General features: G+C 46.7%; 1 protein-coding gene across 6 annotated transcripts in view; it reads left to right on the forward strand.

Annotated features, from left to right (window-relative positions):
* The window catches only part of CSNK1G1 (casein kinase 1 gamma 1), a 112857-nt gene that overhangs the window by 30615 nt on the left and 59399 nt on the right, over window positions 1-22843 (forward strand). For 2 of the 6 annotated variants that reach the window (XM_035899352.1, XM_035899351.1), the window contains exon 3: window positions 13858-14273. In XM_035899352.1, the coding sequence (XP_035755245.1) occupies window positions 14096-14273 (178 nt within the window). In that variant the 5' untranslated portion in view covers window positions 13858-14095. Of the gene's footprint in view, window positions 1-5917; window positions 6355-8004; window positions 8186-13857; window positions 14274-16414; window positions 16534-22843 lie in introns of those variants that run through there. The other 4 variants (XM_035899355.1, XM_009643885.2, XM_035899354.1 and 1 more) reach the window with 4 other exon arrangements.

The raw sequence follows: 22843 nt of genomic DNA on the forward strand, positions 1-22843 counted from the left end.
CCTGCTCCCTGCAGGGGGGTTGGACTGGGTGACCTCTAAAGGTCCCTTCCAACCCAAAACATTCTATGATTCTATGATGTTTCTATGATCCTTGCTGGCCTTAACACCCTCTTGCATCTTGGGTGTGTTCTCCATCACCTGGTGTGAAGGCAAGGAGATGTCTGCCCACCTGTTATGTGTGAACCTGCCTTCAGGATAAGAGCGTGAAGGAGCAAGGGATGGTGGTATCTTGTAACCAGGTGGATCCTTGGCAAATTTAAGTTTTTCCAGTTACTGTGTACTTAGGGGGGGAAATTTTATGAGCTTGATGGTGTATGAAGGCAAACACTGTCAGTTGGATGGATACAGTCAGAAGAAACCTCCAGAGGCTGTCACCATGAGAAACCGGAGGCTGTGTTGCCATGGCTTATGCTGCTCCTGCCACCCAGATGTGTCCCAGGGTGCTGGGCAGTTTTACATGGGGTGCCAATGTGGAGAGGCTGCCTCTCCTGATGCTCTACCTGCTCCAGCATGTGGACCTCCTTTCGGCAAGTGGTGCCGGTGATTTTTTTTTTTTTTTTTTTTTTTAAAAATTTTTTACAAAGAAACTGCAACTTGTGAAGCATGGGTAGAAAAAAATGACGGGCATGGGATGGTGCTTACTAGTAAATCTAGAAGAAGCTAAAACACTGTCTAGCAGGTGAAGACTTTTAAGACACTGTCAACCTGGTACCTTTAGATTTGAGGAAGAAAAAAACCCCACAAAACCAACCAACAACAGAAACCTTTAAGTATTACAATTTTTTTCAAGCTGTTTAGCTTGCTTTGGAGTATCGATGGCTTCTGCTTGGCTTTCCCCTGCAGGCTGGTGATACAGGCTCCTTCCTTGCTGTGTCCAGGAAATAACAAGTGGCAACCACCTACTTTCTGTGAACAAATGCCACAGTCTAACTGTGTATCCCGGGATTATCATGCCCGATCTCTCTGCTGAGGAAGTGCAGGTTTTTATGGAGCTGCTGCTGATGTTTGGGTGTAGCCTATCTTGCCACTTCCCATCACAGAACAAAACTGGTAATCGAGCCCGTACCTTGCACAGGGAGGAGGCAGCTCATAGCTGCCAGCAAAAGGAGTGACCTTTGCTTTGTTTAAAAATAAACAAAAAATAAATAAAAATAAAAACAACGCAAGAGACAAGATGAGTTCACAAAACTATCACAGAGCTCCTAAGCATCTTTTGGCCCTCCTGCAATGGGGCTGTACTTCCCCAGTGGGTGTTTTCCTTGGGCTGCACTTAATTCTCAGCATCTTTCAATTGCGGAGGCCATCCCAATCAATCTCGTCTGATGGCTGAGCTGCTTCATAAGGGTACGCGGTTGGGAGGGCTGAAAAAGTGGAATCTTAAATCTCAGAGAGAAAGGAAAAGGTTATTCTTTATATGCCTGTAAGGACACTGTCCTGCTGGATAGGTGGGGGATTTTCAGCAGCTTGTTTCGGGTCTGTAGCACAGCTGCAGTGCTGACTGCATGGAGTTTTTATAATCCCCTAATGGGAAGGGAAGACAAATCGCTGCAGCAGGTTTCAGGCGTTGAGTGTAACAGTGCCTCAAATACCATGCTCCATCAGTTTAATGGAAGTGACCTACACCAGGAAAACCTCACCCTACCAAAAAATAGCAGGGTGGGAGGGAATGAGGTGATGGCAGGGACTTGGGGTGCTGGCAGCTGCTGCCCCTTCTCCATTGCGGCTTTGAGATCTGCTTGCTTAGGCTGAAACAATGTATTTATTAAGCCCAAACGAGCAGGATTTATTATCCATGAAGCCTTGGTTCTTACCTTTTCAGCCACCTTGTGCTCTTTAACCTCTGCGCATGGTTGTGAGCTTTGCCACCCCTGCTTGACAGCAATTTGCCTCCAAATAAACAGCGCATTCATGGCTGGGGGGGATTTCTCTCTGTCTATAGGTCTCTGGTACATAGCTTCCTCTTCGAGATGTAGTTTAGTTGCAAGCAAAATATGTAGGTAATGTCAGTTGAATTCCTGCCAAAGTTCTAATTAGATGAAGTGGCGACCTGGTCTGATCCTCTGTCCCATGACTGCCCGAAAAGGCAGCTTCTTCAAGTAAGGAGAAGGTGAAGTTCAGGCATTAAAACTGATGAAATTTCTTTTAAGTATCAAGTTTTCTTGATTAAGTATCATTAAGTATCAAGTTTTTTCTTGTGTTTCCTCTTAATACGCTACTTGTCTCTTCTTTTGGCATCACCATCACTACTTTTTTTTTTTTTTTTTTAAGAGATGTTGATATTCTGGCTCGCCATCTCTTACATCACTGTGTTTCTTACATCACAGCTCTTACGAGGAGTTTCTGGTGATGAGCAACCTGGAGGCAGGAGCCAAGTCAAGTCTGTTGGGCAACAGTAAGAGTCCGTGGGATGGAGTCACACTAACTTGGCAGGGGCCTCTGCTCCCCCATTTTCTGTGGGTCATATTGGCTTTGCTTACCAGTCCAGGTCTTAAAGTTTAGCTACACTGGCTGCACGTTATAGTGGTGACTTTTACCCACCTAAACTGTTGGGTTTGGTCATGTCCCCTTACAGGTTTCTCTCTTCGTCTTCTCGTCATCTGAGGCTGTGTGGTGGCGAAGAACACCTTCTCCAGTCTCTGTGATGCTGAATATTGCCCCACAGTAGGGTGTGAAAGCATGTAGTCGCTCTTACAGCCAAATTTGCCTTGAGTGATTGCTGGTATTCGTCCCTGGAGGACACACCTCAGCTGGGATGAATCTGGCCTGATTTATGGTGTGTGTTGGCACTCAGTGCCTAAATCCTTGCACTGAATTTCATACTTGCATAAAGCTCTCTTTGTGAGGACACCTATTTCTCATGCACTTTCATAACGTCAATCTCTTTGCATGGAAGTGGTGTTTTCTCCAAGGCTTTGTTGCTTTGTGCAAGTGGGTGCTTGGACGCTGAGAATACCCTTACACCCCTGTTCAGGTCTCAGGGCTGCGAGAGGCCAGGCGAGCTTGCTTCTGTCTCCTGAGCCATTGGGCACAAATGCTCAGCAGCATCACCGTGATGTTTTATGCTGTTAAGATGCAGCACGTACAGGCTTTTGATCTTTGCAGCTATGCTTTGGACATATCATCATCTACGTGCTGATTAACACCAAGCAGAGGGTGTGCTGCTGCTTTGGACCACTGGCAAGCATCGTCCCAGGCCTCTACTTAACCCAGTTTCAGGGGCTGAGATCATGAATCTGACTAGCCATGTCTGAAGCTCTTTTTAGGAGCTGATCTAAGCCTTGGCAGGGGTTTGGTGTCCTTCTGATCTGAGGCAACCAAGAAACTGTTCTGCTTGTTTGTCCTCAGCTTTTTGGGGTATCCTGGGTATTAATGGGGCAGAGGAGAGGCAACCTGTTCCCATCAGGCAGGCAGAAGCCAAGTTTTGGGGACCTCTCCTCTCAAGTTGGGGTACAGAGAGCCTACAGCTGAATCCCACTCCATTACTGCTTTGTAGTGACACTGGTTTGATTGATACTGGGTGGCACTTGACACGAGTGTGTTCTTCCACAGGGGAAACGGGAACCTGAGGGGTGCTTGTGTTCATCTTGACACGTGGGCAAGGGCTTCTCAGCACCTCTTTGAATTAGGCAGGGCTGCCTGTCAGCTTGAGCTGGGCTTCACTAAGGCAGCTTCTATCTACCCCTTGCTCTCAAGGGATCTTCAGTTCTCTTTGGCCCTGTCTGTTCAAGTTCACAAGCACCTTTCTTCTATCGAGAGGCTTTTCCCCTGCCACGCACGCACACGCCATGAAAGCAGTGTTGGCTCTGAACTTGATCCTTGCATTCCTTTCTGAAAGCAGAAAAAAAGCACTTCATGGTTTGGATAGTGCAAAGGGGGTTTTTTTGTGTTTAACCGCCAAACTTACCAGTCTTTTCAAGCTCTCTGAGCCTGTCTGCAATTCATCCTCCAGGCTTCTTTTCCTTGCCAGGCGGTGTGCAGAAAAAAGTCGTAGACTATTGAGGTGCATCTGTGTTAAATTATGCTATAAATCTGCAAAAGTGATGTTGCTTCCAGTGATCCAAGCCTGCTCCAGACCCCAAGCCGCAGCGGTGGTCTTGTCGAGGACTTTGCTCATTTTTGATACCAGTAACTGCAGACTACATCCATTGACCACCATGGAGGCACCTGAATGTGGGTTATTCCTTAAATGCTCGCGTGGCTGTCTAAAGTCGTCTCTTCTCTGGATCTTCTTCAGATCGGTTGCCTGACAGGAAGGGGGTGGTGTGGGTATAGCCGAGGCTCTTTTTGCTGTTAAGCAACCTGGTATTTTAAGATGAAAAAAATACGGGTATATGTGATGCCTGGATATCAGAGAAAAGAACATTAGCAGGGTTCTCATTCTGCCCTGGGTCACACGGCAGGGGTTGGAAGGGACCTCAGGAGATCACCCAGTCCAACCCCCCTGCTCAAGCAGGCTCACCCAGAGCAGGGTGCACAGGACATCTTCCAGGCAGGCTTTGAATATCTCCAGAGAAGGAGACTCCACACCCCCCTGGGCAGCCTATTCCAGGGCTCGGTCACCCTCAAAGTAAAGAAGTTCTTCCGCATATTCAACTGGAACCTCTTCTGATTCAGTTTGTGCCCATTGCCCCTTGTCCTGGCACTGGGCACCACTGAGAAAAGTCTGACTCTGTCCTCGTGACACCCACCCGTGAGATATTTGTATGTGTTGATGAGATCCCCTCTCAGCCTTCTCTTCTCCAGGCTAAACAAGCCCAGCTCCCTCAGCCTTTCCTCATAGGGGAGATGCTCCAGTCCCCTCACCATCTCTGTAGCCCTTCTCTAGACTCTCTCCAGTAACTCCTCATCCTTCTTGAACTGGGGAGCCCACAAAGGGTCTGCGCCAGACCCTTTCCCACTGCCAGGTTTTTTCTCATTTCCTCTGTAGTGCCCTCATAAATATCTATTTCTACTGGAACCTGACCTTGCATGGCCTTACGCAGCCTATTTTTGCAAGCAGAGGTGGCATCCTAAATGCCATGTGTTTTTGCCAGCCTTTGAGAAGCCTTTCAAGTGCTGAATATTAAAGCTGGGGTCGGTTACTGTAATATTATCAAGGAGTAGATCTTAAAAACCTTGTCGATGTGACGGTTCCCTCCAGGGGCAGCGGGGGCTGCGGAGGGTGCAGTGTTGGGGCTGGTGGTGTGCAGGCAGCTGTGTGTGGGCCAAGCACCTGCGTTGTTTGGAGGTGCTTGCTGCCGACACATGGGGGTTTGGCTTTCTGTCAGGCTTTCACGCAGAGGGATGTATCTGACTTCTTTAGCTAAGTCTCAGAAGATGGAGGGGAGCTGATCTGGCAGTTGCTCTTCAGTCTTTTCTCTTCCCAGCCTGGAAAAAAAAAAAATAATGCAGAGCTCAGATTTCATTAGGGGATTTTTTTCATTTAAGCATTCAGCTGTTCATTTAGCTGTTCCAGCATAACGCAACTCTTCACAAAGAGCACTAACCTCTTCTGGCAGGTTATGGTCTGTAGTGCTTTGTTGAACGTATAGGAATATGTGTACGTGGCTGCTGGCATATGTTTGGCTTGAACTCGAGCGGGGGAAGAAAAGTCAGTGAATCTAGCTTGCATGGCACAGACCGTTTCCCTGGAAAATGGTCTGGTTTTTGTTTTGACTCTCTTTGTGTGGAAGAACTAAATTACTAACTAAATTACTTTTTCCCTCCCTAACATTCCTGGCTTTCATAATGAGCTTGTGTAGAGGGTATCGAGAACAAAGTTCAGGAATGAACTTACAGAATGGGTGCTTGGATCGCTCTTGGTGAAACAATCAACCAAGACTAATTTTGAAAAGTAACTTGCCAACACATTCAGATGAGGGCTATACAATTAATGTGTTTTAGCAGATTTGTAAGGTCTATGGAAAATGGTGTGAGTGCATTTGGGTTCATCCTTTTCTGTAAAAACCATGTAATTGTAGGATGTCAACTTGACAGTCCTGTGCGTTCAAAAGTAACAAATGAGTGTAGTGATCCGCACTTGTCCATCCTTCTCCCTTCCCAGCATTGTTTGTACGCCTCAACTTGTAAGGCACTTTTTCCGCCTGTGAAGCGCTTAACAAAACTAACTGCACAAGATTGAATTGTTGGGTCAAATGATTCGACAGAAGCAACTCAGTGTTTAAAAGGCATTTGTAGTCTTCAAGTTTGGAAAGAACCTCCCAAGTGTGGGACATCTGATGTGACATGCACCTGCTTGCTGTAGTCTGCAGCCAGCTTTGTCGATGCTGTCACCAACTTTAAATTGCAACAGAGAATTTTGACCTACTTCTTCAGTTTTTCTGTTTTGCACAACATAGAGGACACTGAAACCAGGTCAGTCTCGTGCTGTTCGGGAAAGCAGGGATAAATGCTGATCTCCTCTGTGTGGAGGTGCTACTGAGATACCAATACACTCCCATAATAGGAAGCCTATTGGGGGAGTATCTCTTAGTAGAAGACCCTCTAGGTAACCAGAAAGCTCTTGAGTGGGAGAGAAAAAGGCAAAAAAAAGTGTATTTCCCATGGCAGAGTGGAGAGAGCGTTCAGCCTCTGCATCCTCCCTTCCTACTAGCTTGTGTAGATGGCCAAGCACCAGAGCAGGATCCTCTTCCAGGTCAGACCAAGAGAGAATATTTGGTTATCTGTTGATTTTTTTAACTTTTTTTTTTTTCCTCCTTAGGAACAGGGCAGATTACATAACACGCCTTTATTTTCTTGTTAGTAGCCATAACTCTTTTATTTTCTCATTAGCAGAACAGCAACTTTACCAGAAGTGAGTAAAGGGGTGGCTTTGGAAAAAGAAATTTTTACTGGGGCCAGTTGGAAAGTAGCATTGGGCAGAAGCAGGGCGAGAAGTGGAATGTCATGGAAGGGAAGGGATGATGTGGTGGGATGAGAAGGCATGAAGGGACCTGAAGCCAATGGAGGTGTATGTCCACGTAGAAAGGGAGCAAAGCTGTAAGTGAAAGGTTTACTAATTGCATTTTAATATAGAAAGAGCATTGATGTCTAGGAAGCTGTTAATGTATGCAGTGAGGCAGAAGACACAAAGCCAGCTTGTTCCTCTAAACTGAAGGGTGTAAGTGAAGAAAACAAGGTGGCAGATGCTGAGAACATGAGTGAACACGTCACGTGTCCCGGTTTCAAAAATATTCCTCATTACTTGCATCCTGGCTGTTACACCTTTTCCAGAGGGTGAACCATTTGTCCCAATCTGTAGCAAAGCAAGCCAAGTTTTCTGCTGCTGAAGGCTCTGCTTTTTACACAGAATGAGTGTAGAAGCTGGTGATCTCATATCTGTATACTTAACATGTCAGTTGAGAGCCCTGGAGGATTTTACAGTCTTTGAAGTCATGTGGGAAGTAGCAGACCTGGTCTGGAAAGCACTCCCCAGATCAAGAGACTTAACCAAAAGCTTTACGTGGGGACCTGGGGTCGATATTGGAAGATACAGTGAGAAGGCATGTGAGAAGCAACGACCTTGGAGTTCTTTGAGAAATCGAGTTCCTGTTTCTATAGAAAGTGGATTGAGATCGCCCATCTCAAAAGGAAATGGGGCTTTCTTGAAGGTCTGTTCTTAAAAGAAGGAAAAAGGAACTGTAGGGCTGAGCTACTACAGCTTGTTAGGGTGATGATCCATCCACCAAGCACTTGCAGTTTGATTTCTAGCATGTTTTGACTCCTTCATGAATCAGAAATCTGATCAGGACCAGGATCAGGTCTGCTTGATTTGATTTGAAGATGGGGGGGTTCATTTGCAGTTTCAGTTGGGATAGATTTCCTGAAAGTGTGCCACAAAACAAGACTTGGACAGCTCTTGTTCTTATCTTGGAAGGGTCTCCGGAGTATCTCAGGTAGGTCAAAGACATTTTCAGTGCAAGGGAAGAGAGCTTTTCCTTTGAAGGGTAGGAAGGATTGCTCTGGCTTCTTCGCACCAGTCTTTTGTTTGCGTTGTCCTTTATGGCTGCTGCTTTCAAACTTAAGGACTCAACTGGGAAAACTGGATGTGGATGTCTGTGAGCAGTGTCCCTGTGCTCTAACAAGTGCTCGGTAAGTGATAAACCTTCCCTCGTGCTGGACTGTGCTACAGATTGTGACACAAACAGCCTCCAACACTGCCTACAAGCTGGTTTGCAACTAGAGTGCTGTGGTTTTATTGATGGAGGTGAGTTCATGATTTAGATCTCAGGACCTAAGTGTTTTGAAGTGTGTATGATACAAGACTGGGCTTTTATTTCACTAACTGTGCTTCAAGTAATTTCTTTTCAAGCCTGCATCTTTCATTAAATAACTGTTCCAGTGTCTCCAACTGTACTGTAGCAAAAGTAATACTGGAATTGGACTGAGTCATCATTAGGGAAATATCTTCATGCAGCTTTGTTTAAATGCAAGTAACTTTCAAGAGCAATCTTGCTGAGTGGGTGGAAAGGTAGGAAGCAAAATAATTATGAAAAAGTTTGAGTCGTGGCAGGAAATAGTCCTGGTGTTTCTTAGTAGCCTTTAAATATTAATGCGGCTGCCTTCAAATTACAGTCTAGTCTTAGTTCTTCTGCCTCTCCTCTTCCAAAGCCAAGCAGTTTGTTAGTCCTCAGAAGCCATATTTGATGCCATATTTACTACAGTTGGTTTTAGTACGTAGCAACAATATTGAAAGATCTTTGGGCAATTCGGTGTGCATCAAACGCTCAGTTCACTCATTCGTTGCTGATCTGAATTGGGGTTTGCAGGAGGCTTTCAGCCCAGAGGGAGGATGTGTAATGTTCACAGACTGTCGGGCATGACCTTCTCCCTGGGGAGATCTTATACAGATGGGGAACAGGGGCAGGATGGAGGTGTAGTGGCTTATAAACATGAACATCTTATTTTGCTAGCCAGAAAATGTGTGGTGGAGCTCTGTGCTTGATCTGCCTGAGAAGGGTAGAATTGCTTGTCCCATCTGAGATGCACTGTGTAAGCGTCAACCCAAGCAACGTATTTCTGCTGCTGGAACATGGCAAACGGGGCATGAGTGGAGTTCAGGCTTTAGTCTGGAGGAGGGGGAAGCTGTATGCAGGCTCAGGAGGGCTTGTGCTTGCAAGAGGCTTGAGCCGCCCTTAGAGGAGAGATGTCCCTGTGTCATCGAGCGCTGGCAGATCACTGCCTGTTCTGCAGTCACTGAAGATCAAGACCAACCCATTTCAACCGTTCAAAATGTGTTAAATTGTGCGCCTTTACCTTTTGGTGGCTTTCAGCCCCGTTTTATCATAGCTGGTAAAAGGCCTTTCTGTAACGATGCTGTCTTGTGCCAGCAAGTAGCCAAACAACTTAGAAAAGATCTGCACCGAGGCATCAGATCCTGCTGCAAAACGGCCTCGCTCTCTTCATGGCAGAAGGAAGGTTAAATGGCTGCTGGCACCACACAGAGAAACGTGGCCGTGCATCGTTAAACAGCCTGTCTCTTCCCAGTCCGCCTCGTGTTCATTGGGCTTGTTCAAACACCCTTTCTGGTGATATTGGCTTGTACTGGCTTTTCTTACGCTCTCCACTGGCCATGTAACTGTTAGCTGAGTGAGCAAGGACGGGGGAATAAATCTGTTTGCAACTTAGTAAAAATTATATCATTCCTCCTTTCTGTGCCATCATTGGTCCCCATCACGCAGATTTTGCCTCCTTCAGGGTTTTTAGTCCCTCTTCCATGTAATCCTTCACAGCAGCATCTCCTCGGCCTGCAGAGCTGTGCTGACCTTCATGTCTCTCACAATGCTGTGCTTTGTGGGGTTTTTCCCAGCGCAAACTGAGCAGGGTTTGTGCTCTTGCTACCTCCAGCAAGATTTCTTCTTTCTGTTACCCTTTTGTGAGGTCTGTAGCTGTTGCCCATGGATTATCCAACCTTGATGAAAATAATGACTTTGGTCTCCAGGGGAAACAAATCCTCCCCTTTGGCTTTGGTGGGATCAAGTGTGTTTTCCAAAGTGTGACTTTTTTTTAATGCATAGAATTCCTCTGTTCTGCTCATCTGTCTTAGTGATCCAGCCCTAGAAGCACTTTTTCATCATCCTCACATATGATTTCTATTGAGCGATAAACTTCCTTAGTTTCGATGACTGTCCCATATTTTTGTTGCTTGTTTTGAAGCAAGTCTCTCTTCCCAGGACAGGTTGGGGTGGGGTCCAGCCCAATTGCTTTCCTGATCTCTGATAGAGCAGCATCGTCGTTGCTTCTGCAAGCCGGTTTCACAAAGTGAATACAACTCTGCTTGCGTCCACACTGGCGGCTTTGAGAAGCAGCGCTAGCTCACCCCCGAGCACAAATGCTGCAGCTGGAAGTACATCAGAGTGCTGGTGATGAAAAACCGGTCTATCCTGCTTGCCCGTAATGGATGCTTCCTGCTTATCCATATTCAGTTTTCAGTATTAAATCCTGAATTAATTTGTGGTACGAGTAAAGCTTGGTAGTACTAAATGTTGAATTTCTTGTATGTGAGCACAGAATCATAGAATGCTTTGGCTTGAAAACGACCCATAGAGGTCATCTAGTCCAACCCCCCTGCAGGGAGCAGGGACACCTTTAACCAGATCAGGTTGCTCAGAGCCCTGTCCAACCTGGCCTTGAACGTGTCCAGGGATGGGGCCTCCACCACCTCTCCGGGCAACTCGTGCCAGGGTTTCACCACCCTCATTGTAAAGAATTTCTTCCTTATATCCAGTCTAAACCTACCCTGCTTCAGTTTAAAACCGTTACCCCTTGTCCTGTCACAGCTGGCCCTACTAAAAAGATTTTTCCCCATCTTTCCTATGGGCCCCCTTTAAGTACTGCAAGGCCGCAGTCAGGTCTCCCTGCAGCCTTCTCTTTTCCAGGCTGAACATCCCCAACTCTCTCAGCCTGTCCTCCTAGGAGAGGTGCTCCAGCCCTCGGATCATTTTTGTGGCCCTCCTCTGGCCCTGCTCCAACACTTCAATGCCCTTCTTGTGCTGAGGGCTCCAGAACTAGACACAGGGCTCCATCTCCAGCTCTTCTGTCTCTAGGTAGACCAGCGGTGCTTAATCACGAATGGTGTCCGGTGCATTGCGTAGTACCATGCTGGGAGCTTGACGCTGCTGTACGTCGCTGGGTACCACGCTGGGTCGGTACGGCCAAACTGGGAGTACAGACATGATATGGTGTTTTGCAGGTGACCTGATGATTTTTCAGGCTTCCTGAATTTGGTGCAAACGTGCTGTGTGATGTTTTCTGCAGGGACCCACCTTTGCTCAGGGGGGCGATGAGAATTCATCTGCTTTTCACTGCAGAAAAGAGGGCTGCTGAGTCACGGGCTGGATGAGATAGCCTGTGCAGCCTCAGCTAGGTCCTAAGCATTAGTATTAACTGCTGAAGATGGGTGGTTTTGTGGGACTCTTGTGTTGCCTGGAGCATCCATTCATGTGTATGGATGTTTCTTTATGCTATTATTAGTTCCTCAAGGTCTTCCCAATACGCTGCGGAGGGACACGGCGTCCTTCCTATGAAGATGGGGTCTGTTCAGAGTCCTGCAAAATCCCTGTCTGATACAGAAGCCTGCAATAATATATGAAAAAAAGCAATGGGAAGTAATTGGAAAGCGGTATTAAAGCTGTCCATTCTCTTTATGTAATATTTGGGGGGGTTGTGGAAGTATTTAAAAAAAACGAAAGGTCTAGAGAGGAAGCTCAGGCTAGGGAGTACTCTGCCCTCTTTTGTGCAAACACGGCAGAACTGCAAATGGATAGAAAAAGTCAGAGTTGCGCTAAAGATGAGTTCAATATTCAGAAACTGGAATTTCCAGCTGGTAGCTACCTGCTTTTTCTGGATGTAGCGTGAATGACTTCTGCCTTGTGATACAGATGCCTTAAATCAAAGCAAAGGTTCCCAGAAGTAGAAGTATACCAGGGTTAAAGGCTAGGGAAAGCATGCTCATATTTCAAAAGGGCTGATGCTTTTGTTCTGTGCTGCTGGTTTGTGGATGGGTGACAATTGTTGTCTTTTATTTCTGGATAACTGGAAATAGATAGGTTAGCTTCTTCATCTCATGAAACAAATGGGAGAAACCCTTGCAAAATCCCATAGAAATGGATTGCTACAGGCGGACTGACCCAATTGCCTCAGTACCTTTTTGAACTCTTGTAAATATGGTTGTGTTTCTGGGCATATCTGATAGTGTTTGATTGCTGATGTCCTTCCACACTGGCTCTTGTTTAGCATTTCTCTGCTGACTTTGGAGGGGTTTGCTAACTTCCATGCCAACATTGAAACTTCAGAGTGGATGCCTACAGCCAAAGTAGGGCACAAACCATGTTTCTAAAATTATTCGGGCACTCTTTCATTCACATCTGGAAAACTGTGGATGCAGGTGTCCCCTGAAGGAGCACAGTCCAGTAAGTAGAGGTCCTGAGATGTGGGGGATAACTCCAGGTGTGTTTGTTCTAGTTCTTAAGAGCTGTCCCACAAGCATCTCCAAGAGCGTCCACATCTGCTGCCTAATACTGGCTCCCTATGCAGAGTCTGTATGGACAAAGCATGCTGCAACCTTTCCCTTCGTCCTGCGGGCTGCTAGGGAGATAGGGGGAAGCTCCCCACCACCACTAGTACCCCTGGACTGTCACATCAGGCCACCATGGTCTGTTGCTGCAGAGGCTTCAGAGTTTCACATCTGAGCAGTAGAAACAACTTCTGACCTCAGTGGGGCCAAGCTGAATCATTTGGCTGCCCTAACGATCCAGTGGGAGTTCACGTCCTAGGAAAGGTCTCATGGTGAGGTGTTAATCTTCCCTGTGCTCCCTGGGCTGCACTTGTGGAGCAGGACCTCTTGGATCCGTACAGTTCCTGCCTGTCTCTTTTTGGGTTGGTCCATAGACAGAGAGGAACCACTTTGCTTGCATGGATTGAGAGGAATCATAGAATCATTTAGGTTGGAACAGACCTTTAAGATCATCAAGCCCAACCATTAAAAGTCTCTCTTTCTGGTCCTCTTTTGACAGAGTTAGCAGACTGATGCTTGTGAGATGCACCAGTGTGCTGTCTGCAGTTAGTCCAGAGTTGCCTGCCCTTGCGGTTATGGTGGTGGCAAGTGTGAACACATGGGAGGAAGGTGGACTTCAGTTTCTCTGGGAGAACTGTCAGGCTTTTGTTTGCCAGTCATGAATGCAGGCTGCTGGAGAAGAACTTGAGTCCCTCACCCAATCCCATTAGAACATCTAATTTTCCAAAACCTCATTTTTTTGGCAACTATATTATGTTAGTGATGTGAACTGTGTGTTGGTAGAGCCTTCAGGAAATGTCTAGTTTTTTTAAAATAATAAATCTTGCTTTGGCTGCTAATTTTGGTCATCTCCAAGACAACAGTTTCAATTAGCAAATATATCTGAGGTCAACTTTAAAAGATGTAAAATGAAGGAGAATTTGACTTCTGAAGTGCTTCAATATTTTTTTCTCTTGGCACCTTTCATTTGCTGCCACTTTTTTTTTTTCTGTCTGGCTTTGTGTAATACTTTCTAAATCTATGAAGTGAGAAGAAAACAGACTTTACACTTCACAGTTGCTTTAAAGATGGGTTGTGATCTCCTCGCAGTTTCCACCTGACATGCTGGTGTAATTGAAATTGCTTTTGTTAGTACGCGTGGCATCAGTCCTGGTGACTACAGCAGCGAGCAATGGATGGGCAGTGCTTATCTGTTTGTGGCATCAGGGCTTTGTATCAGAAAATTGTTAAGAAAATGGTAAAGTTCCTGCACAGTTGTTAATTTTCTCAAGGCTGGGAAAGTTCTGGACGTTGGTCCTGTTGTGTGTTTCTTGCTTGGTAATGATTTTTATTTCATACAGCCTTATCCTTTTTCTTTTCGCCAGGTAAGAAACCCAAAGCAACCTGCCTTTATTGAGTTCTCCAGAACATAATCGACCCCTTGGTACATTATCAAGATGCATTAGGAAACTGAATATGGTGCCAAAAGAACTCCATGCGTTTCCATGACTCTCTTGGACCCTGAATCGGATACTTTTGGACATATATTTCTATTCTAAGGAGAAGAGTGTGTACTCCAATTCCTTTCTGCCAGCTTGCTGGCAGAAATATTTCACTAAGATCATGGACCACCCTAATAGGGAAAAGGATGAAAGGCAGCGTACAACGAAAGGAATGCCAGGAAGGAGCGGGCACGGTTCTCGACCAAGCTCATCGGCATCTTCTGGCGTTCTTATGGTGGGACCCAACTTCAGAGTGGGCAAGAAGATTGGGTGTGGGAACTTTGGAGAACTCAGACTAGGTAAGAATTAACTGTTTTAGTGGCCTGCATTATCCAGATTAGCATTTCACCATTGGAATATTAAATACATAAAAACTTAGCTTGGCTTGAGAAATGCGTGTGCTTGTCTCAGTTCCCAAGTGTCGAGCCACCTTAGCTGGAGATTCTGACTCAGATGTAACTGTTCACGTTATTTTTATTTGCATAAAGTCAAAGTGAATACACTGGAGAGGCCAATGATGCAAATTTTGAACAATCCCAACAATGAAGACTGTTCTCAGCACTGAATGTCTTGCCTAAGGTGAAAAAAAAAAATCTTCTTAACTGTCTGGATTGCTAAATCTTGCTCTCGTTTTCTTGTTTGTAAGTGAGGGTGCCCTATTAAAGTATTGGGCAAGACTCCCTTCCCAGCACTCGGCCACATCTTCGCTAACCTTGGTGCCCTACTTTCAGCCCCATCACCCACTCCCTCATCTGTCCCATGTGTTTGACTCGTTGGCTGACAAAGAGTGGGATGCACCGACTGGCCATCTGGCTGCTGCCTCTCAGTCGATGAACCGGCCTGGCAGCCTGTGATTTTTCATAGTCTGTTGGTGTCCTAACCACATGTCTTGCAGCTGGCTGCCCAAACAGATGGCTACACTAATACGTCGTTTGTTTAGGATGACTTAAGAGCCCGATGCACGTTTGACTCGTTGGCTGACAAAGAGTGGGATGCACCGACTGGCCATCTGGCTGCTGCCTCTCAGTCGATGAACCGGCCTGGCAGCCTGTGATTTTTCATAGTCTGTTGGTGTCCTAACCACATGTCTTGCAGCTGGCTGCCCAAACAGATGGCTACACTAATACGTCGTTTGTTTAGGATGACTTAAGAGCCCGATGCACTGCACCACACTGCAGTGCATCGGGCTCTTAAGTCATCCTAAACAAACAACGGTTGTTTCTTAAATGAGGTGGGGGAAGGAGCCGGTGTTTTTAATTACATTCCCCGAAGCTCCCAACATGTGATTTTGGTGTAGATGAGAAGCAACACCCTGTGATGGTCTTCATGGTGACTTAAAACCGTTGGCATTTCACCTCTTCTGCTTAATCATAGAATCATAGAATGCTTTGGGTTGACCTTTAGAGGTCACCCAGTCCAACCCCCCTGCAGGGAGCAGGGACACCTTTAACCAGATCAGGTTGCTCAGAGCCCTGTCCAACCTGGCCTTGAATGTGTCCAGGGATGGAGCCTCCACCACCTCTCCGGGCAACTCGTGCAAGGGTTTCACCACCCTCATTGTAAAGAATTTCTTCCTTATATCCAGTCTAAACCTACCCTGCTTCAGTTTAAAACCGTCACCCCTTGTCCTGTCACAGCTGGCCCTACTAAAAAGATTGTCCCCGTCTTTCCTATAGGCTCCCTTTAAGTACTGAAAGGTCGCAATCAGGTCTGCCCGCAGCCTTCTTTTTTCCAGGCTGAACATCCCCAACTCTCTCAGCCTGTCCTCCTAGGAGAGGTGCTCCAGCCCTCGGATCATTTTAGTAGTCCTCCTCTGGCCCCGCTCCAACACTTCAATGTCCTTCTTGTGCTGAGGGCTCCAAAACTGGAAGCAGGGCTCAGGGTGAGGTCTTACCAGGGCAGAGTTGAGGGGCAGAATCACCTCCCTCTGCGCTGGCCACTCTGCTGGGGGTGCAGCCCAGGAGATGGTTGGATATCTGGGCTGCCAGCGCACATTGCCGGCTCATGTCCAGCTTTTCATCCATCAGCACCCCCAAGTCCCTCTTGGCAGGGCTACTCTCGATCCTTTCTTCCCCCAGCCTGTATTGATACCGGGGAATGAAGTGATTTGCTGTGGTAGTGAACTTGAGGGCGCTCAAGGCAGGTTGGCTGTCATAAAGAGCATTTGCCCAAAATTTGCTGCGTATTTAGAACCAAAATTAAAATAATTCACGCATCAGGCATAAGGGATGATAAATCAATTGGGAAATAGCTTCAGGTAGCCAAAGGGTTATAATGCATAACTACTGATAGTGGCTTTGTAGCCCTGCTCAGAATCCTCGTTATCTTAGAGTAATCTATGTAGTCTTCCATTCTAAGGTTTGGTTATTGCATCTGTATGATGTGCCACTTCTCTGCAGTGCGAAGATTAACTGGTTTGTTTATGATCCGTCGCCGTAAACGGATATTTTGGTTTCACCATTACGTCAGAGCCGTTTTATCGATTTGCGGGAGCAGAGATAACACTCCAAAGGTGGAGAGAAACCAAGGGCTGGGACGAAACCTCCCACCTTCATGAACGTGAGTGCAATTGGCAGCTGAAGTGAAGTTTGGATCCTTATAGTAACATAACATGAGTTGCTGTATTGCATTTTCAGAGCCCCCCTGTCCTGCAACAGCAAATGTCACGATAGCAGGATCCCCTGGAGATGTTGAGTTGGTTTGTAATCCAAGCTCTGCTTTGAGATTTGGCAGCTGGGGTGGATCCTTTCGGGTAGACGGCTCCTGGCGTTTATTCGGCTGCTGCCCAAATCCTGACCTGGCTTCCACAGGTGGTTCTTTTTCACATTTCTCAAAAACACGAACGCATTGTTTCAAAGCGCCAATGTGACACAAGAGATTTCAATTCCGAAAAAGTCAGTTGACAGAGATTCATTTTTTAGCTATGGAAAAAGCAGCGCCTGTTAATGGAGTGGCTCTTTTTTCCATATAACAGTTTTGCTAATACTGATTAAGTAAGTAGCATGCAATAGGCGTAGGGACTGGTAACAGTGATTGGGTGTAAGTGCCTTACAGAAGCTGGGGGGTTTTTTTAACTTCTGTCACTTTTGGCCAGTCACTATAGCTTTAAGAACTCCTGTTTGCTCAAATATCAGATACTTCTGTTGCATGCAGTGATGCTAATTATCGCTGGACTGTGCTGGGGGGGAGGAGAAGCCGTGCTCCTGAAATAGGAGCAAACAAGTCTGACAACAGTTTTGTCCTGCAGAGGTGAGTGGCATGCCTTCTGCTTTTTGGCTTTTTTTTTAATGTGGGTGTTGGAGAAATTAAGCACCTGTGAATGCTTTTAGCAACACAGGAGGAACAAAGTCGCACACTGATAAACAAGGGGAAAATACACTTTTCCAATTCCCCAAAGAATTTCTTTTTCAGGTGTTGTGTTTTCATTCTGAGCTGCTCTCGTATTGCGCTCCCACGCTGGACAGAGGACTGGTTGTTCAGGGAGGAGATGGCATGTACGTACAGAAGCCTTTTTCTGCAAATATCAAGCTCACTGCTTAGGGTTGATCTTTCTTGCTGCAAATGCAGATAGCCTCAGGGATATTCTTTTTTTTTTTTTTTTTTTGAACTATGTGGGAGCAACACAGTTGGACTCCAGCCCACAGACGAGCTGAAATGGGAAGATGAACACAAAATTCTGTGTCTGGCCCAGAGTAATAACATGAATCAGGGTTGACTGGATGCTCTTTTTTTTTTTTTTTTTTTTTGGACAGGCTGTGGATTAGGTGGTCTGTAAGAGCTTTGGTTTTCCAAAGCAGCTCAACCTACTAGCTGGGGCCTGGTGCCAGCAAAGAGCAGGATATCTTGCTTGCCCATCCCCGGGCTCTGCGTGCTTACGGGGATTCGTTGCCTTCCATGCAATGCTGAGCCCTGTTTTACAGTTCCTGCTTGTCCATTGTCTGCCAAGTTAATTCTCCTGCTACCTTGGGAACTGGAGCGCACCTGAAGTTTTATGGCATGACTTCTGCCATTACGAGGTCCTGCACCTCCACCCCAAACTGGTAGGAGAACCGGCATTACGTAAAACAGCTCACAGGGCTATAAAATCACATCATGTTACCAGGAAAAATCAGGGATCTAGTGCTGTGATAAGCCACAGCTGTAAACTTCACCATAGAAAAGATACATCAATAAAAGATATAACCCTCCTTACATTGACTCACAGACTTACCCAGTAGGTATTTCTTGTATTTGCCTGAAATCCTGAACCATGAGCCACATTAGGGGTAAATAAGCCTCTTCAAATACCTCATTTTTCCCAGTGTTTGGCACCCTTATTTAGTAAAGCAATTAAGTAGGTAATAATGTAAAATTCTTCCACTTTTGGTGGGCTGGAGGGTTTTCCTAAAATAAGCGTTAGGTTCTGCATAGGCCAGGGGCTTATTTTAACACAGAGCTGTAGACTGGAGCCCAAATCTTTCTGCTCTAATGCAAACATTATCTGACACCTTCAAAACAGTGCTTTCAATTATTTACAAATGACAATTAAAGGAGCTTTTCTCTCTGTTTGGAGGGGGAAAAAGTGTTAGAAGGGTTAGATCTTCTATGGTGCTTGTATCCTCCCTTGACAGGCTACTGCACCACAGGGAGTTTCAGGGCAGTCCGTGTTTTCGTGTGCTATTCAAATTGCGTCATGTCCAGAAGTCAGATGTCAGCACGATTCACGCAGAGGTCTCAGGGCGATTCAGCGCATCTTGGCAGCAAGCCCCAAACTAGAAGAAAAGCCAGGTCAAAGCAGGTCCATCAGATCGGGGAAGGTGTCCCCCCCTAAAAGCAAGAACTGCCCAGCTGACTCCTAGGCTGCAGTTTGAAGCCAGGAGCTCTGCTTTAAAACAAATAAAACAATAAAACATCAGTAAAGATGATAATAGCATCTGATATTGGGGTTGGTTTTGTCTTCCCCCCTGACACCCTCCCCCCCCCTCCCCCAATAACAGAATCATGTGAATACAGGGCTAGAGTAATGCTAGGTGTGGAGGGCATGGGTTTGACTAGATCCAGTGTAGGATCCCCCCTAGGAGCTGCTACTCAGAGGCACGTGTTCTAGAAGGCACAGAAAATCTGGCACTACAAAATCGATGTGAGCTCATGTTTACGGAGTCTGGTCTGTCCCCAGGATCTGGTCTCTCTGCAGAGGCCATGCCACCTGAGGTGAGCTCTGCTTGGTCTCTAGAATGGCCAGTTGGATGCTTGCTCCATTACCCAGCCCTGACCTGTCAGCAGAACGTATTGTCATCATAAACACAAATATCTTAAGGGTGGATGTCACAAGGACGGAGCCAGATTCTTCTCAGTGGTGCCCAGCGCCAGGACAAGGGGCAGTGGGCACAAACTAAAGCAGAAGAGGTTCCAGTGGAACATGAGGAAGAACTTCTTGACTTTGAGGGGGACCAAGCCCTGGCACAGGCTGCGCAGGGGGGGTGTGGAGTCTCCTTCTCTGGAGATATTCAAAGCCCGCCTGGACGATGTCCTGTGCACCCTGCTCTGGGTGAGCCTGCTTGAGCAGGGGGGTTGGACTGGGTGATCTCTGGAGGGCCCTTCCAACCCCTGCCATTCTGGGATTATGGGATATAACAATAAGCTGGAAGGAAGGGTCAAAGCATTTTGATTTGCGTTGTTCATGAGAAGTTTGTATTTGTGGCTCTTTGACCCATGGGAATGGTGTACGTGAGAGATTGATCCCTTTGGGCTCTTCACCTGGTCTCCAATCTGTCTGTATATCCAGCACATCATACTGCCAAGGCTTGAGAAATTCACTCTGATACATTTCCCACGTGAATGCCAGTGACTTAATGCATCACTTCTCATTTAGAATATGTAGTTCATAATTGTCAGCGGAACTACCCAAAACTGAGGTATGAACTTAATCGCTGCTCCTTCAAAAGCTTTGCCTGAACTTGAAAGGCTTTTGTTAGCAGTTCTATCATCTCAGCTGTATTGCAGAGCTTTTGTCTTACTAAGATAAGATGCGGCTTCTATTCATGGCTTCTTTCACTGTGTAGATTCCCTTTCTTCTGTGAGCAGCACTGCCTTTACTCTTCTATTTTGATACCAGTGCTGCCTTGTAGAAGGAGGAAGACAAAGCCATTACGCCTTGGACAGTGCAATAGAAAACTGATGGGTAGATCTCAGTCTGGAGCAAGCCAACGGAGAGATTTTGGGGATTTGCTTTGCCATCGTAGCTGGCAAAGCAAGCATCTCTTGCTGCGGCTTTAGGAGGGGTTTGGAGTTCAGAAGCTAGACCCATTTGCACCCCCTTATGTTATGTTGGACTAGATGACCTCTAAAGGTCCCTTCCAACCCAAAACATTCTATTATTCTATGTTCAGAGTCTCCCCATAGTACATGCTCTGAAGGGGATGAACTGGAGAATTAATTAGTTCATTTACCTTTGGCTGCTGACCTGACATCTCAGTTTTGCTAATCCCAGTTTTGTAACAGCAGAATTCCACTTCCAAAATTATCTTCTGTCTAGTCCTCAGCCTTACGAACCAGACCATAGCAGGCTGTGTTATGGCTCCACACACATGGAGGGTGTTGGCAATGTCCTCCTCTGCCTTGAAACACACGTGGAAGAGCGCTGTTTCCCCGATATCGTTACCCTACAGTGGTGGGAGAGCATAAGCGTTGCTAGGAGGGCTATGGGTCATCTGGGTGGACTTACACCCCCGTGCATTGAGCGCCAAAACCACCCTGAAAGGGTGCACCTCCAAGGTTGTGATGGAGGGCACGGGATCTGTAGGGGATGGCATTCTCATCCCTCCCTCCTTGGGTTTTTTTTTTGCTGTTTAAAGCATCCTTTCTCACGTATTGGGGCTGGAGCTTCCCTTAGTCTGGCTTGGTGTCCTCACATTCAGCATCGTGATAGGAGTTCAATCCCTGTCAAGAGAAGGGGAGGAAGAGGTGTCAGTGGGCAAGCTACAGCTGGAGCTGCTGCTATGATTCATTTGCTGGTAGCTAATATGGAGCAGATAATTGAGGTGTACTTAGGCTGCCTTCTCTTAACTTCCCTGCGTGTTCTCCCGCCGGAGCCCTTCTCCCTCTCAAAGGATGAAGCAGTTTATCCTACCACCTGCTTTTCTGCTGATTTGGCCTCCCAGGTCTTTCAGTGCTTTGAAGCCACTTCCCAGTGTCTGAGGGTTCCTGATGTGACTGCAAAACCTGCTTTCTAACCATGTTTTCCAGCCCGGGCGTAACAGTTTTTATTAAAAGATCCAAAGAAATAGATTCAAACAGCCCTGTGCTGCAAGGGTTAATGCTGGAGCTTAGCTTACACATCTGCTTGCATAAAACCTCTGAGGGTATTTAACCTCGCATTTAAATGCCCGGCCTGTGTTAAGCAGCATTGTCTGTTACTGTAACAGGTTGAAGCTTTCCATAAATATTTTTTTTTTTGGCTTCCTGATGAATGTTAAAGCAATCTGCTCGGTGCAGGACCTGGGCTGGGAGTACCCGATCCCAAATTCAGAGGCCAGAACTACACCGACAATATATCCGTATGTTCAGGATGACATGGGATGTTTTTTAAAGGTGTCACAAGGATATTGCTAGAGCTGCCCAAACACCTGCCTGCTCTGAGTATGTCACTCCCCATCCCGGGCTTTCTCAATAGCTGATCTGTTGTAAGCATCAATAGCTGTTACAGGAAGTGGAAAATGAATGTGTAACAGAGCTGGGCAAAGCTGATGCTGTAAACAAGCGCTGATAACTTCCAGTATAGATTGCTATTGCATTTTGGAGCTACGTGGTCACTCAATGAAAGCGCGACTCGTGAGGTAGCAGTGCTGGCCAGGATGAGCAAAGAAGGTCAACGCTTCCCTGTATGAAACCAGGGGGAGCTTTGTGCAGTGGAGGCTGCCCTCCTCAAAGGATACGGTAGAACCGGAGGAGGTCAGAAAGGTAGCAGAGATGTCAGCATGATGGGGCGGGTACAAGGACTGCCTGAGCATCCTTCCCCTGCAATATCTCTTCCAGCAGAATTTGCCATCAATCCACGAGCACATGGAGAAGGTGAAGGGAGAGCGATTGCTCAAATTAGCTAGTGGAGGAACCAGAGGAGATTGAAGGATACAATAACTGGCAGCTTCAGAACACACAGAGAGATGCTCCTTGGCGTGTGTAGCTGCATATCTCTGCCATAGATCGCTATGGAGTCCAAGGGCTTGGTTCAAACAGCAGACGGGTTCCTGGAGGAAAAAACTCGCCCCCAGCTGTAGCACACATGGGTACCAACCCTGGCTCAGAGCCACAGAGCTGGAACATAGAATCATAGAATGTTTTGGGTTGGAAGGGACCTTTAGAGGTCATCTAGTCCAACCCCCCTGCAGGGAGCAGGGACACCGCTAACTAGATCAGGGTGCTCAGAGCCCCGTCCAACCTGGCCTTGAATGTTTCCAGGGATGGGGCCTCCACTACCTCTCTGGGCAACCTGTGCCAGTGTTTCACCACCCTCATTGTAAGGAATTTCTTCCTTATATCCAGTCTAAACCTACCCTGGTTTAGTTTAAAACCGTTACCCCTTGTCTTGTCACAGCTGGCCCTACTAAAAAGATTTTCCCCATCTTTTCTATGGGCCCCCTTTAGGTATTGAAAGGCCGTAATCAGGTCTCCCTGCAGCCTTCTCTTCTCCAGGCTGAACATCCCCAACTCCCTCAGCCTGTCCTCCTAGGAGAGGTGCTCCAGCCCTCGGATCATTTTTGTGGCCCTCCTCTGGACCCGCTCCAACACTTCCATGTTCTTCTTGTGCTGAGGGCTCCAGAGCTAGACGCAGTACTCTAGGTGAGGTCTCACCAGGGCAGAGTAGAGGGGCAGAATCACCTCCCTCGACCTG

Source organism: Egretta garzetta, unplaced genomic scaffold (assembly GCF_000687185.1).
Source record: "Egretta garzetta isolate BGI_Z169 unplaced genomic scaffold, ASM68718v1 scaffold287, whole genome shotgun sequence".
Classification (NCBI taxonomy): domain Eukaryota; kingdom Metazoa; phylum Chordata; class Aves; order Pelecaniformes; family Ardeidae; genus Egretta; species Egretta garzetta.